At 39.1% G+C, this 19,295-nt stretch overlaps 1 protein-coding gene across 9 annotated transcripts in view; it reads left to right on the top strand.

Annotated features, from left to right (window-relative positions):
* Window positions 1-19,295, top strand: part of TSNAX (translin associated factor X) — a 49,583-nt gene that overhangs the window by 27,099 nt on the left and 3,189 nt on the right. For 6 of the 9 annotated variants that reach the window (XM_080586435.1, XM_080586434.1, XM_080586437.1 and 3 more), the window contains 3 exons: window positions 1,677-1,784; window positions 4,389-4,503; window positions 6,090-6,220. In XM_080586435.1, the coding sequence (XP_080442561.1) occupies window positions 1,677-1,784; window positions 4,389-4,503; window positions 6,090-6,220 (354 nt within the window). Of the gene's footprint in view, window positions 1-596; window positions 1,188-1,239; window positions 1,488-1,676; window positions 1,785-4,388; window positions 4,504-6,089; window positions 6,221-19,295 lie in introns of those variants that run through there. The other 3 variants (XM_080586432.1, XM_080586440.1, XM_080586438.1) reach the window with 3 other exon arrangements.

Below are 19,295 nucleotides of genomic sequence, written 5' to 3'. Positions count from 1 at the left end.
GACAGCATTTCTCTCTAAAGCTATGCAGACCCTCAGCTGGCTGTGTTTGCCCTGGACAGCGTCCAGCTGAGCTGGTATCAGGTTCGGGCTTTCCTAGAGGAGGAGAGATTCATTCTCCTTCAGTTTGGGCATCATTTCCAGGTGGCCCCTGCTGACAGTACTGCGGCAGAGCAAGCGCCTCACTGCAGGATATCGGGTGGCAGTGGTGGTAATGCAGCTCCCTGCCCAGAGCAGCACACCTCAGGGGTAAAGGGAATGAAGAAGTTCCTGTTTTTTATTTTTTTATTTTATTTTTTCCCATATGAAATCTGTTATTGACCTTGGATGGGAGCACAGCCATATGCAGCCCTTGTGCAACCTCTCAGCGTAACCCTAAGTGTCTGGGAAAACCTTGTTGGTTTGTCCTGAGGTATTTCACTGCTTTTTTTTTTTTCTTTTCTTCTTCTTTTTTTTTTTTTTTTTCTTCCCTACCCTAACTCCTCACTCCTTTCTATCCTCTTATCATTTACTCCCCCAGCACGTCGCTCCGGGGCAGGCCTCGCTCCGCCGTGAGGGCACCCCGGGCACTGCTGCCTCAGGAGTTCCCCCCCCCCGGCACTACAACTCCCATCATGCCCCGGGAGCTTTTCGATCAGGCACTGGCGGGGACGCCTCTCCGCGGGGCCTTCGGGGCGGCGCGGCGGGGTCCTCGCGGGGCGTTAGGGCGGGCGGCCGGGGGACGCGGCCTGCGCGGCGGTGGCGGCGGGGCCGGGATGAGCGGCAAGGAGGGTAACGGGTTACTTTGTGTAACTGTCGAGTAGCTTCCTCTTGGTTTCCTTTCAAGGAAACGAGGAGAACTCCACGTATTCAAAACGGTGTGGTGGCATGCAGGAGTTGGCCAGATTTTGGCCTCTGCTGGGAGCACAGGTTACAGCTGTCACGGTTACAGCGAGGGAGGGAGGGTTAAAATGTGAAGGAGTGACCAAAGGAGGAAACAGCACAAAGCTCCTGTCAGTATTAACGGGCAGTCCCCTAGAGGCGGGTTGTTAGTGAGGGGTTGAAAGGGGACACTGAGGCAGGAGCATGTAAGGCCAGTCAAAGAGAACAGCTATAGCTGGGCGGAAAGAGAAGAAACTTCTAAATGGGCAGAGCGTAAGGACCTAAAATGCTACACCACAGGAGATAAGAGCCTGGATATCTGGATAATGGTAGTCTACTTCATATATTCCTTCAGTACCTTGCTGCTTACTGAGGACCATTAACATAAATTACAGTCAGTTATTGTACAATAAATTACTGCTACCTATAGTGATTTTAATGATTTTTGTTAAGTTCAGTATCTAAAATACCTTTTTTTTAAAAAAAAACAAAGGTGTGTAATCCTGTAGGCCCTTGTTCACGCAAGAATTTTCACGCAGCTGTTCCCTTACAGAAAGGAAACATAAAAGGCCATGAACACTATATGAAGAAAGGAGTTGGGATCCTAGTGTGCTCATCCATTGAAATTGGTAGGAGTTTTCCTAGTTTTCACTAGGAATGTGCTGGAACAAGTAGCATGATAATGTGAAGATGACATCGACTGTCAATAGGGGTTACCTCATTCTGTCTGTGAAATATGGATAGAATCATCGATGATCTGAGGTTATTTATGTTCTGCCAAAACTATTTTAATTCTTTTCTTTTTCTTCTGTTAATAGGATCGGGTGGGTTCAGAAAACGAAAGCATGACAATTTCCAACATGGTCAAAGAAAGGAGGAAAAAGAGAATGTTAATCCATCTTCACCTTTGATGGCATCTTTTAAATGTAAGTAAGAATTTGGAAAGCCAGTTAATAAAAATGTGTGTTGTGGAGTTTGCTAAGAATTGCCTATTTAGTGTTGGAATAAGCCAACTTTCTTGGTGTGGGGGGTGGAGATTTGAAACTAGTTGGACTCCTGCTTCATTCATTTAGAGCTTGGTCTTTTGGTTTCTGTGCAATTAAGTCTCAAGAGCAGGATCTGGCATGGCTGCACCTGACTCATGACTTGCTCCCTTTTTCATCTTACCTCCTGTTCCCGCTGCGCACCCTGCTTGTGCAGAACCTGATGCTAAGTAAACTGCAGAAGTGTTCAGGCAGACAAAAGGTGCCCAGGCACTTTGGCAGAGAAATGTAAGACCTGCACAGGTGTGAAATCTCAGCCATAGTGACAAGAGGATGTGGCTGCCTGTGGGGAGGCCAAGAAGGCTCTTAACTGTTGCCTCTAGCTCTGGTGAAGAGGTGGCTAAGCTGTCAAATGTAAATCTGGATGCGTTGTTCTGTGAGTTGTGAGCTGTTTATACATGCACTTTTGAAGAATGTTAGTTCAACAAAATCAGGTAGATCTTTATGTAGACACTTATTTCACTTTGAGTGCCTTTTTAAAACTAGCTTATATTTCAGTTTCTTTAAATAAGCAAGTGTAAACTTCCCTCAAACCAAATTGTTTTCAGAGGATTTAAATCAGATTTAATTTTCTGTAAATTTAGTTTAACTTTCTCATTAAACAAGCCCTGGCAAGGGAAAGGTGGTCTTTAGAAATGAGAAGCCTCAACAGATGAAGGAAGGAGATGTAACACAGGGAACAGATTAAATCTCAGTGCAGAATTTTCCTTGTCTCCCCTATTTTCTTTTATGATGCTAGGGAGTGTGAAGAAGTAAGAGCTGGGTGACTGTTATAGATGGTCCCTTCAACACCATGTAATTTCCTTGCTGTCTCTAAACAGATGTTTCTTATTTTTTGTCCCTGTATAAGTCAGCGTGGTGGATGATAAACTTTGACTGAATTTTTATCTTGAATAACATACATACATTTGCACTCTAAATTGAGTACAGTGCTTTCAACTTTAATTTTTCACCCTCACATGTATCAGTTTTTCTTGAAGTTGCTATTAATTTGAATTCAAAACAACCCTGATTTTCCTCCTCTCCCATGAGATCCTGTCAGTGGTGATTGGTTTTATTTCACAATAGAGTAAGGGACGCAGTCTATCCTGACTTTTCAAAGATCTGCTTTTTTCTTCTAGTGCTTATAAGCCCTGTAGTGATGGAGTATTTCTTCTTGATGATAATTCAGTGGTGGACTTAACTCTCAGAATTTGGTGGAGACACACCAATCAGGCATGTGAAAGATTTAAAGATCGGTAGGAACATTTATGGCTTCTCCTAGTGTTCCAGAGGAAGATGGGGGAGAGAAACAACAACAAAAAAAGAGAATCCAGTTTTTTGTCAAGGCAATGAGAAGTACAGGTTTTCAGCTTCATCTAAACTTGCTTGTCTGTGAACTGCTACATTTTTCTAAAGGATAGTCACTTATTAGACCCTTAAAAAAAAAAAAGTAACCTCAGTGTATTTTCTACCATCTTCTTGCACAGACACTTTAACACCTCAGACAGTTATGCAGGATACGTTTAAATTCTTTTAAGTATCTATTAACAGTTTATTTAGTGGAATAATAGCCTATAAAATGTTAATGTTATATGTGAAACATAATCATTCATAGTTTTCACTAAGAAAAGTAGATATGCATACTCTCTTTCCTCTTTGTCTTCATTCTAGTTAGGCAGAGAGAATTTACAGCAGTAAGTTAGAAATCTTATTTTAGATAATCTTGCTTTGCTACTTCTAGTTCTTAAAGATGTTAAAATACTTGGCTTTTGGCCAAGTCTAATTTTGAAATAAAACATAACCTTTTCTTTTTACTATTCTGTGCATTTTTTACAGTGTATGTGCTTTTGTGTGCGTGTTCTTGGTTTTTAGAAAATGAGTCTTGTTTACTAATGATTTTTTTTCTGAATTTTCTTCCTATATTTGAGTGAATATCTAAGTCAGTTTTCTCAACAGCACTATTGCAGAGTAGATGTTACTAGTTAAAACAAGCATTTTAACTTATAATGCTTTGGGCTACTTAAAGCATCATCACAGTTGGTGTGTATTTAAACCTGACTTATTAAACAGATGTAGTATTACTGTTGAATTTTGCTATTCAAAACTGAAGTTTGATAGCCATGTATTTGTCAAAAGATACAGGTCCATCCCTCAAAGAGACTTTGAAGAGCCAGAAATCAGAGCTAGGTTCCTGCATGCTTGTGAGCGTTCTGTTCGGCACATTCCTGCATGATGGGACTTGCTGTGTTTTGTTCAGAAATGATTTTGTGCCTTTGCTGTGTGGTGAGCCGCGCGAGACGTGCAGGCAGCTGTCGCACAGCAGCTCCGGCAGGCAGGGGGCAATGGTGGTCTCCACAGCACCACCCACGCTGGGAAAAGGCACCCCAGGGAAAAGGCTGGTGGGGCTGAGGCCCGCAGCAGTTACTGGGGCACAGGATCTCTGCTTTTGCCCTACACTGCATGCTGTGCTAACTGTGCTTGTTTTTGTAATCATTGACTCTGCAGCATTTCAGCTGGAGCTTGACACCAGGCATGATAAATACGAACGGCTTGTGAAGCTCAGTCGTGATATAACTATCGAAAGCAAAAGAACGATATTTCTGCTCCACAGGTTTACCAGGTGAGTCACGCTGAGAGCGAAGGTGTTCACAGAAACCTTGAAGCTGCCTTGTAGTGTTCTCTGTATTTGTGACGAATAGCTGCAGCGTTTCCTTGAGAAAGACTTAATTAATTTCCCATAAACATCCTTTAGGGTGGATATGAGGTAACGAACACACACTTCAGCTAGAGAATTAATAGATGCTGCTTCAGGTTTTGTAGTTGGTTTTACTGAAGTGTTAAACAGGATCAAAGTAGCAGAGTGTAGCAGCAGATGAGAGCTTTCCAGCTTCCAGCAAGCTGGGAGAAAAGAGCGTGCACCCTCCCTTCAGGTTAGTTGCCTCTGCTGCTACTTCCCTGTTTTGGTTTTTGCAACCCCGGCCTAGGTCATCAATGCAAAGAGGAGGCAGCCTGGGTTGTTTACTTCACTGCATCTGCAACCTAAGAGGCTCGTGTGTGAGGTTTTGAGCTTCTGTATATTTTGTGTCCTCGTGAACCTTCAAGCAATTGTTGAAAGCCACTGAGAAAATAGAAAACAGGAAAATGTGAAGCTTTGCATAGCCTGTTGTATAGAATGTTTACTTGTCCTACGTGTAACTGCTATCACAGATCTCCCTGTTCCTTCTCCCGGATTTTTTTTTCTTTCTTACCAGCACACTTCTGCTGTAGTAGCAGCTATTTATAGGTACTGTAGTAGTAACAGTTATAAATAGGGATTAGGAAGTTGCTCCCTTTTTAACTTGGTCTTCTGCGAAGAGTTGTTATGATAATTCTAGTAACTGCTACAGCCTTGATTGTAAATAGCCCCACTGCAGGGGCCAGGTATGCTGGGAACTGGTACAAAAAGAACAACAAAATTCCCCTTTACTCTGAATTTTAGATACCTGTTTAAGATGTTTGTGTTTTGAGGAGAGTGGAAGCTTCCCATGCTGTTATTTTTATTTCCCACTCCTTCGCTTTTAGCCATTAATGTGGCTTTACTTTCAGAAATCTGTTTGCTTTTAAACGTTTCCTTGAAACCAGTCTATATGTAGTCCCCAAATAGACTGCAAGGCTAATAAACCACATAGATTATTTGGGGTTTGGGGAGAGGTGATTTAAAAGGAAATCAGATAAACTAAACTTACATGCCAAGTATATACTGTTTGTAAATCAGATATTTCAGTTGTTTCATAATAACGTAGGTCATAATTACTTTCTAAAACTTCATATGTATGTCAGGTGTGCTCTGTAATATATTACAAAATGGTGATGTTTTTTAGAGAGGTTAATGAACTTCTGCAAATGCTGCTCATTTTCTGGAATACTTTTTTGAAGCCTTTGCAAGTGTTTCTTATTGTTCTCTCTTCAGCAAGTGTTACAGTTATTATCTGGAATAAATATTATGCTACCGGAACTAGGTTTGGCTGGTCAATTATTTTCACAGTAATGATCTGCAAAATCTTTCTTCTGGAATCTACAATAGGTGTTAAACTGTTTCTTATTCCACTTCATTTTTTTTCTTGAAGTCATTGAATAAGTATTAGTAAATGAAAATCTGTAACTTCTTTTTAACTGTTTGGTCATATTCTGAAAGCTGCTCTTTCAGTTTGTGCTTTATGATTGCAGTGCTCCCAACGGGGAAGAAATACTAAATGAATCTGAAGTCAAGTTAGATGCTGTCAGACGAAAGATTAAGCAGGTTGCACAAGAACTGATTGGAGAAGACATGTATCAGTTCCACAGAGCTATATCTCCAGGTAAATCATTTTAAAATAGGGAAAGTATTGTATTTTGTACTGAACTTAGATTTTTACCTAACAGTGGTTGCTCTTCATGCAGCAGGTTTGAATTTAGCATGTATCTGTAGTTACAAATCAGGACTCAGATTCATCTTTGCAGTTAGCTCTGGTACTGGGGAGGCTATTGTCCTACAGTCCTGTTAGTATTGTGGTTAAACAAGAATTCGTTCCAACTGGAAAACTTTGGACCTTGACCTAAACTAAAGCTGGGAGCAGTTCTAACAAATGTACTGGCTGCTCCTTGGTGAGGAGTATGTGCAACATGCTCATTTACCTGAGCTGAAAAGGTTATAACTTGGAGGGGGTGGGGTGTGCGTGTGTGTGACTAACCTGCGAAATTACTCCACTGTGAATTGATAAAGTTAATAACTTAAAATCCCTAACTAGCGTTTTTTCTTCTGAAGACTTGGAATGCACTTCTGTCAAGGTGCTACAAGCATTAAATCAGTTTATGCTGTCTTTACTAACATCCTTGAGATATTAAGTATCAGTGCTTTCATCACTTTTGCTGACAAATGACGTTTCTTTGCTACTGAATCTGATTCTCACCTAAAATTCTTTTGCCTTGTTTGTGGCAACATATGAGTAAAATCTGTAACTGCTTCTTTGATGTCTTGGTCACACTATAAAGCTGTCTTGCATTTACCTATCTTATTTTAGACATACTGGAATCCTGTATATCTTTTCCTGTTCAGGCAAGGCTTCTTCAGTTGAGGAGAACTGAAGATTTTCCCAGATTTAATTGTTTAAAAATAATTTACTTCTATAATCCAGAGGAAATACATCTATGGAGGGAAGTATTTTACAAGACAAATACTGCACAAGTTAACTTTTACTTATCTATGTGAACTTAAATTTGTGTAAGAGTGAGTCAGCTCTTAAGTGAACATTCAGTTTGGCACTTCTGAAACTGAACGAGTTTGCCGTGCTAGTTTTCTATGACTCTAATTCAATTCCACAGCCACTTGTGGTACAGTGGGTTGTTCGGACTAAATATGAGTAGTTACTCTTAAAAGAGCCACTTAAAACCTGTGTGAATCTTGCTGCTACTTATTGCTTAGTACTTTAATGAGGCAATGAAAACGAAGAGATGATTGAAAGCTCTGACAGTACAAGTGACCTCAAAGGGTTAATAATGCTAGTGCAAGTGCTTGGATTTTCATTTTAAGTTCTGTTTATAAAAGCAGAGAATCCTTTCATTCGGTTTTATGAACACAATTTTTTGAAATCTTTAAGACCTGTAAACTTTGTCTGAAAAACAAGTAAAGATCGCAGCCCCGTGACTCACGTAGTATTCTTGGCTATCTGTATAATGGCAGCATTTGAGGTGCGCTGCCTCACAAATCTGTGTGAGACCTCACAGTACGAGCTATCAGCCTTGCCATGTGGGCAGAATTATTACAGGGTAACCAGTTACCATGCTCAGTTGCTTCACGAGAGTTTTATTTTCTTAGGATGGGGCTTCCCATGGGTAAATTCAGAGATATACCCACCTCTATTTTTACTGAGGGGAATCTTTCCTGGAATTAGCTGGAATTAATCTCAGTGTAGTAGGGATGCCTAAAGAGCAGACATGGAAACTTTTCCTTTGTTAACTTATACGTATACCCATGTCCTATAATGTAAGGGAACAAACCTTACTTGAGGTTTCTACTTCCAGATTTCTCCTCTGATTGAAAACAAAATTGGTTTTAGTTATTAAAAAATACGTCCTTGCCAACTTGAAAAGTTAGTTTTATATGAAAGGTATGTAAACTTAAGCCAGAAATAACAACTTGGGAAAAAAAAAAAAAGAAGAAATTACCAAGAAATTTCTGTTCCAGTTTGCTTTGTTTAGTAAATACTCATTTACAGTTAGCTACACTAATTTTCCTTCATAATTGATTTCTGACTTACATAAAGATATCTGTTAATATCAAAATAGAATGGAATAAGCTCTTCACAAAACAACTGAAAATATTCTATCAGGCACAAATCAGCATTTCTAAAACTTTTCACCAATGTTTTAAATATGAGCTCTTAATATGTCTCTTAAAATGATAAAGATATATCTGACCACTGTAGAATGGGCCAAATTATGATAGATCTCTAGTAGAGGAAGTTAGCAGCCTGCTGCATGTGTATAATGTCTCAGTGCCTCCATGGCTGCAAAGCTTTCATATGTTCAGTACAACCCCAACACTTGCATACGCCTTGCAGAGGAGTGAGATTGTCATTGGAATAAAGAATTTTCTTTTTACAGTCTTGAGACATCTACAGATAATGAATCTGACTGAGTTCTCTAGGTTTAAAAAAAAAGGGGGGGGGGGGGAAAGAGGTGTTGGTATACTAAATAACAAGGTGGAGTAGAAGTAGGCTTTGCTGTCCATCTCTTCTTTTGATTAGGTGTGCAATCAAATGCCTGAACTTCACAATTTTGTGGTCTGATATAAAAATCGTAAATATGCAGCCCTGCATTGCATTTCTCCAGCCACTGTAGGTTGTTACTGATTGGAGTGAGATTGCTTGGAGTTAGAAATGGCAATAGCTGTACTTTCACCTTTCTCCTCTGTTTAGGTAACGTGAGTTAGTGGCCAGTCTGTGGAATCTCCTCAGATGTGTAATACTGCCTGGCTCAGAGGTCTCCCAGTTGTTTCTGCAATTAGGTGGATCTTGCCTCATTAAGACTATATAAAATCTGACTGAAATATAGTGGCCTTCATTCAATTTCTGTAAGTCATCCACAGTGTCGCCTTAATTTCTAGCTCTCCTACATGATGATCCAGTGTGAGGTATGATATGTTGGCTGGTGTCCATCATGCATGCTTTATAAGGGAACATGTTAAAATGTGTGTGTGCCACTGAGAAGACAGGGAATGCTTTTAGGCATCGTATAAATGAGCTCATGTGTATGACAGGTATGCAATGCAATCTTTTAGCCTGAGCTTTGCTCTCACCTTGTTTGTTGAATCCTCCAGTCTTCACTTAGTCGTATGGAAGGAAGAAAAAAGGGACGTGCAGGCTTAAAGACTTGTAGATCTTGACAGAGCTGATGCTAGGATCAAGGAGGTGACAGAGATGTGAAGATGCTTGCTGTCAGGATTATGAAGCTGAGATAGAAAACCTAGAGACATGATGAATGAAGGGACAGTTAGATAAAGAAAAACAGTGAGAGGGAATGCTTAATCCCCGTGCCCCCTGCTGTTTGTGAAGAACTGTAACTGGGAAGGCAAACAATGATAAGAATTAAGAATGCTGCTTTTGGTTTTGTTTTTAAGTCTAATGTTTTAATTGTTGCTTTGCTTTTTTCACAGTGGAAACAGTTTGCATGCCTTTCTGAATACAAAGCTAGGAAAGGTGCTAGATCTTTTGTCTTCATGCATTTCCTAGAGCTGTAAATCTTGGCTTTCACCTAGTTTTCTATTCTGATTTTGTGTTTTAAAGAAATTCTGGAGAACTAGTTAAAAGTTAAACTGTTTTTTCTTCAAAAAAGAATAAAGAAACGCCTACGTCCCATATCTCAAAAGCAGCATGTCCAATTAACCTCAAACTTCCTAAAAATATTCTCCTTTGTCTTGAAACCAAACATGAAACATCCTCCTGTTCCCCACCCTACATCTCTCAGAAAGAGTAAAAGGGATCAAAACTCGCTTATAATGAAAACTGCTGTAGCAGCCTTAACTGGGGAGTCATAACTGTCTGCATAATAAAGCTGCCTAATACATATTTTATTCAGTATAATAACTGTTAGCCTATAAATAGAACAGTACTATGAGTATAATGCTTGGGAATATTGTTTGCCACTTGTAATTGTTGAATGCTTTTTTTGGGGTTACTCCAAGCAGTTGTTCTTTTGACTTGAAGATAAAACAATTCTGGCAGAGCACTAAAGGAGTTCCATGCTTTCCCTCATTAAGAATAGTGCTAATGGCACGCAGGACGTTTCCCCAAAGGACACTTGCATGAGCTCAAACACTGAGTATAGCACTAATTGAACAACAACAAAAACTGATGACTGTTTTCTACACGTTTCTTAACAGTACAGATTGTCCCAGGGGATGATTAAACAAGCAAACAAAGAGATACTGAAATAATGAAGTCTTTTTTTAATGCGGAGCTCTTCATTTGTTCTGGTAGAAATGTTCGGCTTTGTTGATATTTTTAAAGCTTTACTATTTGTAATATAGAATTCCTGCTCCTTTGCCCCACTTTGCAGTGTATACCTTATATATCCTGTGAGGAAGCGTGTACTGTTGCTTTAAAATTCTTGTGAGGTGCTGTGCAAGAGAAGGGCTGAGAATGTTTTTTATGAATTCATGAAGCGAAGGGAGGAAACTTTTCAGGATTATATATATAAACTCTAAAATATTCACGTAAAATATCAGTCGTAGACAGGAAAAAAAAGTATAAGCCTTGAAGACAAGAAAGAGTATGCCCTCTGACATTTTAGGGTTTATGCAACTATTCTAAGTACGATCGAAATTTGTTCTGTACAAATGCAAAGCTTGCCTAAAGCAGAGGGGAGCCAAGAGTTGGTGTGTGGGGTCGAGTGGGGCATCTTTCTAATGTGGTTTGTTAAACAAAGGCTCTAGCTGAAGCTTTACTCATTTATTTGTCCCATAACAATATAGGACAGTGTGTGTGAGAATAATAAGGCTGTTGAGGTGTTAAACTGTTTTCTGTATGGCAGTTTGACTGAGAAAGCTCTTAGGAGTGATAGTTTAAGCTGCACGTTGCTGTTTATACAATGAGATCATTAGATTCTGCTAGGAGCAAGCATAGGTGTGGTGTTATCTTCACAGCTGGAAGCGATGCATAAAACCTGGTTTGGAATGAGGAACCCGTATTTCTTTTGGGCCTTCCTCACTAAGGCAGCGTAGGGTGGTGATAACGTGTAAGGAGAACGTTGCCGGCCGACCTTGCTGTTTGCTGTGTGTCTGTGCTAGCAGGAATGGTGAATGGGGTGGTTTGCACAGAGCAGCTCATTAGCTCTTTATCATGTCTGCACTTGCTCCGAATAGGATTAGATGATGAGGCTGTAAAATGTCAGCACCTTGTCAAAGCTATTGCTCCGTGACTGCTTCTGCCCATGATGGTGCGGGAAATTCTGTGTAAAAGTTCAGCATTGACGCAGTCTAGCTCATAATTTATCTTGTGCAGGCACTATTGGTGTTCTGAGAGAATGGTACAGTGTCACTTATTTTTGTCTCCTGTCTTGTCCCATCTAGAGTCACTTCAGGAGTCTAATCATACAGCGACAAATCGCGTTGTTGGATTGGACAAAGTCGGTTTAGTCTGCATGGATGAAAAGGAAATACTTTAGTTGTGCTAGAGGACCATATTTTAATTTCATTATGCAGTACTGCCAGACATGATGCTGTAAGAAATAATATGGAGATGGGCGAGGTCTGTCCAAGTAGGCCAGATTTAGATGTCCTAATCACTTGTTTAAGTACTATTGTTCTTTTGGTATTGTAAAAAGGATTATGGTTAGAGCACAAACTAAACGAACTATCCACATAATGATTTTTGTATTAACTGATCTTTTGTTCTTAACTTTTTTCACTCACAGGATAGAAAGAACATCTTGTACTTGAGCTATGCTAGCTACCTTTTTCTATATATGTATTTCTAAAATAAAACCAAGGTTAAGAACAATTCTGCATATCAGAAACAGTAGAAGACTTTTTTGCTCTTAAACTTTAAAAACTGTGGTAAAATGGGTGACGTACAAAGGAAAAGCTTTTTACTGCATGAAGAAGGGTGTCGTGGATTGGAAACGTCTCACCCAGGAAAAAAAATTAGATACACCTAAAACATGAAAGGAAAGCTATCCATGAAGGAAGCAATCAGCTTTCTGCAAGATGGTGGGAAAACATAATAACACAGGAACAGGATGTAGCTGAAGAATTAAAGTTCATCTCTTTGCTGTTGTGGGTGAGAGGTAAAATGCCAGAAATGGAAACAAAGTTTCCTGATTATACTGAAAAATTAACGGAATTTGCAGTGAAGAAGCCAATATTTATCACATAATTTTGTTAATTCCTCTGTTTGCTTTCTTTCTTTATCCATTTCTTTGATGTTCTTGAGCTGCCAAGTGTGCCAACAAACTGTCAAACTGATTTTCTTCACCCTGCAAGTTGCTTATTTGAAATATCTTCAGATTGTTGCGTTTTACTGCCCTTTGTTTATTTCTGTCTCATGCCTTCTTTCTAGGTTCTTCCAAGGAAAGTAAACACTCAGCAATTGCAGAGCCTCTCACTTTTTATGTTCTGCTGCAGGATTTGTATGTCTGTTCACAAGAACTTAAACCTGGGAAAATGAATGTGGGTTGAGACATGACCGAACACAGCATGCTCTGTGTGAGCACTGGTCCCTGAAGGAGCTGTTGGGTTCAGCATGATCCTTAAATTCAGCAGTGGTCATTGAGGGCAGCATAAGAGCAGCTATATACAATCTCCTAAAGTTGTGTGCTGTGGATTGGGTCGGGTTGTCATTTCCTAGTTCTAACATAAGATCTAACTGTCCTGAAGTTCTGCAGCACTATTACAGGAAATACTGCTGTTGTTTACATGACAGTCTGAAACCAGTGACATTGTCCTTTAATTTAGTTTCATAGTTAGCAAATGGAGGAGTCCTTGCGCTCTGACTCAGGAGTTTTTTTAGACCCTCCAGCTGTTAACATCAGTCATTCACAGACCAGAGCTCTTCAGCCTCTACAGGAACTGAGTGCTGGTGGAGAATTAGAGAAGATTAGAGAAAAATGTATGCTCCTTTTTATGCTTACAACCACCCAGGAGAATGTGTCATAGAGAAGCTCCATGACAGGAAACGGCTAGTAGAGCACATCATGATTAGGTTTTTGTTTTACAGTCACGTGGTGAGAAGTAGGGGTTGGTGGGTCATGATGTGCCTTTTTTGTCATCTCTGCTGATCTGTATTTATGACAATATGTGGCTACCATTAGTAATTCTGATCAGGTTAGGTTAGTCGGGACTTTCACACAGAAAAAGCCTCATCTTGAGGAGGACTTTTCACTGGCTTTGAACTGAGAAAGCTGTGTTGTGTTAGGTGCTCTTTGATCGTCCAGCATACTGGCTGACTCAGAGCTTCCTTTCTTTGGTACCTGAACAGTTGCCCTCAAGGCTGTTACTAGTGTAAAATTTGCCATCTAACTGAATGACTTGAAAACTGGATATCAGTTCTCAGAGGAACCGGAGGTAGTCAAAGATCAGGAAGACTACTTGTCACAGGAATTTATATATATTTAAGTACTCATGTACGGCATTGGCTCATCTCCAGAATTTTTCACTTTTTCTTTTTTTTGAAAAAAAAGAAACCAACCAAAAAAACCGTCAAGAACAAAACATTCTGTTAAAAAGTAACCATGGTACATCCCTTGGTTCTTCAAGTAGAATCAAAATAAAAGGTTGTGAACTTTTCATCCACAATGAGTCATCTACAAGAAAACTAGCATTTATCATATGTACACATGTTTCTAATAGCAATAACAAAAAAGACTCAAATTGTTCTCTGCAATGTGAGAATAAAATATTCTCTGCAGGGTATTTGTGCCTGTTTGAGAAATGATTTAACTCTCAGAGGCATCCGTGCCTGTTTAACAGTGAGCCTGTATTTGTTTATTCAGTTACTGGGAAAAAAGACGAATCTTGGTTTTTCCTTTTCCCTAACTTTGGTGTGTATTCAACTTTAAGCAAAGTACAAACAGCCCTAACACTGAAGCATCTGAAATGCAGCACTTCAATGCATGCGGATAGAAGGGAACAGAGCCTCGGGGTAGTTATGGATGTGTCAAGTAGCAACTGACTAATCAATAAAACATTGGGGTTAGTGAGAGAAATTTGCATCAATTTAGTTATTGATTTAAAAGTAAACCAGTTTAGACAGATCACTGCCAGATTTAATATACATTCTTATTTTAGTTACGTTCTATCAGTAATCAATTTAAGGTAATACAGAATATATTTCTCTGTCAAACTTTCCCATCTCTGTTTGCACTGATTGCCAAGGTGATTTCAAAACTGAATTGTTACAATGGAGCAGTTTGTTTTTGCCAATATGGTTTTAACTGTGTTTTTCTCTTTCCCAGATCCTTTTAAAATTCAAGGACTCTGCATAGGTCTACCTGTCATAGTGACTCAGGTTTTGAAGTATTACTCAGTGAATAGAAATAGCAGAGTTGTTATTTAAGTTTGTAACCTTTTATGGACATTTGCTCTTGTGCTTTTATTTGTATTTGCTAGTTATTCCCATTGTATAAAATCCGTTCCTGAGTGGAATTAAAATTCTTCTAAGCCTTTTTCACAACAGGATGTCTATGTTGTGAGTCTCTCAGAGGATAGCTGGCTTCATACTCTTTCTGTATGCTGTTATAAAATTAACCTTTGACTTCACACTCACGATCAACTAAGCAGCTGTTGGATTGTTTCACAGCCGCAGTTTTAGTTTAATTACTTCAGTTTTTACCACTTGTGTGTGGAAAGAGAACTGTGAATCTGGGAATTGTTGCTAAAGCTGCAGACAAATTAAAATGACTGAGGTGTTAATTGTCAGCTTCATCTTAATAGGGTGCTAACTTTAAAGCATAATGATTTAATTCATATATTAATACTTTAAAATTTATTGCTTGTACTTATTTCAGTTGATATACTTGGTTAATTAATTACTTATTTTACCAGTTCTCCTATTCATTGATCAACAGGCTTGTAGCAGTGGGTTCTTTAAATCTACCATCTTCCCCATGGTCTGCAGAGTTGAGTAATAAAGGCTTTCAGTTTAACTTTTTTTTCTCAGTTTGGAATTTCCACAAGAATGTGACTCCTTTTTTCCCTTTTTTTTCTTTCATTTTTAAGAGAGGGTAACCTAGCATCTTAAATGTGATAAGGTAGAGTTGTGACTGTTTTGATTTTGGAATGAATTTGCAATTGGTAATTTCATGTGACTCTCCTCGTAAATAATGTACCTCACCCATCATATTGTGATTGTGATTTTGTGCCAGAAGAAAATAGTTGTAACTAACTATATATTTTCCTACCGTCTTTCTGGTGGCTGCTTTTGGCCTGTGATTCGTGATTTGTGCATGGTTTAGTGGAGGAGCAGGGGAAGGTAACACAGGCTGTCATGTACTTGTTTCCTATCCCTCAACAGAGACTGCAAGTTTGGGTAAAAATAAGTAGAGAAAGAGGAAAGCAAAGGGTTGAAGGGAGAGAAGGAGAATAGCTTAAGAAATACAGAGATGAAGGTCATTCAGGAAGCTAACAGTGTTGACATTGTTGACATTGTTGACTTCAAGAACTGAGAGGCATGAAATCCATTTTAACCCACTTTTAACTGTTGAACTGATGTTTAAATGAGAATCACAGGATGGTTGAGGTTGGAAGGGACCTCCAGAGATCATCTAGTCCAACCCCCCTGCTCAAGCAGGGTCACCTAGAGCACGTTACACAGGATGGCATCCTAGTGGGTTTTGAATATCTCCAAAGAAGGAGACTCTGCAACCTCTCTGGGCAGCCTGTTCCAGTGTTCTGTCACCTGAACTCAAAAGAAGTTCTTCCTCATGTGGCGATGAAACCTCCTGTGGTTCAATTTATGCCCATTACCACTTGTCCTATTTCTGGCCACCACTGAGAAGAGTTTGGCCCCATCCACTTCACATTGTCCCCTCAGGTATTTTGATTAGTCTTTCCTCATAGGACAGATGCTCCAATCCCTTAATCATCTCGAGGAAGAAACGAGTAAATCAAATGTTAGGAGGAAACTCTCACCTCTTGTTTGATCTGTCATTCAAAGTTAAAATTTCAGTGCATACAGGCATATCTCAGGTAGAATTAGATTCCCTTACCTGACTCCTCCAGTTAAGGAATTCTTTACCCATTTTTAAAGTAGAGCTATCTTTTCCTACCCCTTACACATTAATTTGACTCTTGCATTGAGTGCTCCAATGACTTAGGTTTTTGAAAGAATCCTGATTTCTTGCTAGTACAATACTGAGTTTCTTAGAGAAACTGCTTAACTAATATTTCCCAGAGTTTGTATATGCAGAGAAGAGTAAATATCTTTGATATCAAATGATTCAGATGGAAAAAAAATTGCACAAATTTTCAGGCACAAAACCTCCTCCATTATAAATAGGTGCTCAGAGGATACCTCAATGTAACGTCCTAATTCTTACGTAGAAAATACATTTTGAAAATATATGGAAGAGATACTGTGTGTCTGTAGCTTATTACTAGTACAAGCTGTTTGTGTAAATGTAGTAAAATAATAAAATATTTAAGTGCTACCTTACATTTGTAATATTAAGAAATGCTAGTGAAAATAATACAACACTTTTAATTGAGATTTTTTGTGTGCATGCTAGAAAAAAATGCATAAAAGTAGCCTTACAAATTATTCTATTACTGGCAACTCAATCTGTAAAGAAGCCAACTTTGGAATAAATCCAAAATGAGCACAAGGGGAAGGTATTGTTGGATGGTGTAGTGAAATGGGATGGGGTTTTTCACCTTGGGGATTATTTGCTGAAATTAGCGGATGTCCTTCCGTTAAGCTAAAACATACCATGTTTAAACATCCTTCTACCTGCACATGAAAACACCTTATTTCAAGGTCTGGGGTCATTAGGAAGTTATGTTGTAGCTATGTCTGGAAGAAGGGCTTAAAATATTAATATTTTTTTCAGGGAAGTTGTTACCAGTCTGTTTGTAATGGTAACAATGTCAAATAAAGTTTTGTAAGGCTTGCTTGTAAATCCTGGGAGGGAGGTAGAGCTGCTAATTGTGAAAGGTGAAAGCAAATGACAAACCATAATGCGTGCGTAACTTCTGTGTGGTGGCCTTAAACAGGAGTGAGGAGAATAGTGGGTCAAAGCAGATTGGATGGGAAGAGAGAAGGCAGAAAATGCAGGTATATGTATGTCTACATAAATATATAAGAAATGAACTGAAAAGAAGGAGGCAAACACCCTGGGAAAAGACTAAATATGTGTGGAGGAGTTAAAGTGGAATGAGTGAAAGATGGGAGTTAACATTGCTCGAGAGCATATATCGAAAAGTTTGATTTGATCTCTTTGAGAACTTGGGTAAATGCAAAGTTGGTTCTTCATAGCTGATAATCATCTCCACGGATGGCAGAGAGATTCTCACAGATGTTGTCATGTTAAGTGCTGCAGTGTCTGGTGGCTTATAGTTTATCCACAGGAAAAGCCAAAATGTCATAATGAATTACTGGTCGTGTTATATCAGCAGGGTAAGTCAGGAGAAGAATGGGTGATGAATCTACCTCTCTGCAACTTCTGAAGTTATTAATCTTAGAATAATTGATACTGAATAGTTTTTCTCCAGTATTCTTCTATGAATTGTGCCCGGAGTGCCTTACTTGAATTCAGCTGCATTTATTTGCCCTTACAGCTCCATGTGTACAACAAATGGTTGTAGTAGGATGTTCTCATTTGGGAACAGCAGTGTTGAGTGTGGCTCTGGTTGGTTGTTCTGCTTTTCCCACTGCTGCTGTATAGAAGCATAAGGGGCGTATACTGAATTGCATCCACTCACCTTGCAAATACATATTTAAAAAGAGAAAATGCAGGTCATTCAACATACCTTTGTGATTGTAATGTGAAAGGCCTACAATCACATTTTCCCTGGAGGTCTCCTCCAGTTTTCCTGGGCATTTCCACTTTCCTCTTTTATTCAAATTGCTGTTCCCTTCTTTTTGATTTAGACTTTTACTTTAATCCCATTGAAGAACAAATTATCTGCTTTTTATTGTTATTCTAATGGAACCAGGATTCTACTTCTGGTACCCTTGCGTACCTCCAAATTTTCTCACTATACATACTGGCAAAGCTACTGTCTAAGCCTAGCCTTCTTGCAGCATGATACAGCAGTGTCACCTCTCTGCTTCTCTCAAAGTGAAACTATCCCCTTAAAATTGTTCAGAATTGTTCTTCTGCTAAGATCTGTCACGTTACAGTCTGTTCCTTTAACTTCCTCTTTTGGCTCTCTCTCTGTCCCTAGGTCAGATACACATGTATTGTTTTTGTCTTCAAAACTTTTTAGCTTCATCCTGCCATGGCTGTTTGCTCCAGGTTCATTTCTGCTTTTTTTTCCACCAACAGTGCCAACATCAATTTTCTGCCCATGAACTTTTCCCGCATGCTTCCCCCAAGTCTGCCCTGTGCACAGAAGGAAAAATTGACAGAACCTGTGAAATCACTGTCTGAACATTCAAGCTCTTTTATAGATCTCACCTGTGCTATAATGCATACTGAAAATCACCATCTGTCAAGTAGGTAGTGAGAGGCAGTTGTGACAGGTGGCTGCAGATGGCATATAAAGCTGGTACAAGCTATATTTGTTATCCTATCTTTTATTTCCTTGCCAGTACACCTTTTGTTCCTCCTGCATGCCTTATTTTTAGAGTGTAAGTTCTTTTGGACAGAGCTGTTACTCATCTTGCTGAACATCACAGCCTTGTCTGGTGGTGTTTTTTTTTTCTTTTTTTCGGTCTGGAGTTATTTGTAACAACATATGCTTTGTCCTGAACGTGAATTTCACCTATCATGCACGTTTTAAGGAGCTTATTCACTAATTCCTACAAAACAACTGGGAAATTAATTTTAAAACAAGTATTTACTGTTACTAATAACATGAATTAAAGGAAAATTTTATTTGTGTTTTTTTTGTAAATCAGCTGCCGTGCCTTTGACTTACTTGCAGTCTCTCTGCACTGTGTCCTGTGTCTGTGACCTTGTGAAACAGTAATTTGCACTCTCCATCATAAAAATGCTGTATTTTACAGGCTTCGCTATGGGGAGCTGCTGTTCAGTATGTTTCTGAGAGTAACATGATGCTTTGTACTGATATTACAGAAGGATCTGAATGAAAAGTTTGCTTGGAGTAAAAACTTGAAGATGTTTATCTGCTCTGTTTTTGGTCTGATGTTTGTACTTCAAAAGTGTGCTATGTTAAATAATGATTCAGTGTTATTTCTGGAGTGTGTTCTCTTTCTGCTAGTAACCTTTAAATAGTGT

This window comes from Anser brachyrhynchus (assembly GCF_964034855.1).
Source record: "Anser brachyrhynchus genome assembly, chromosome: 3".
NCBI classification, from domain to species: Eukaryota; Metazoa; Chordata; class Aves; order Anseriformes; family Anatidae; genus Anser; species Anser brachyrhynchus.
The sequence above is the reverse complement of the archived record's forward strand: the minus strand, read 5'-3'. Positions and strand labels throughout refer to the sequence as shown.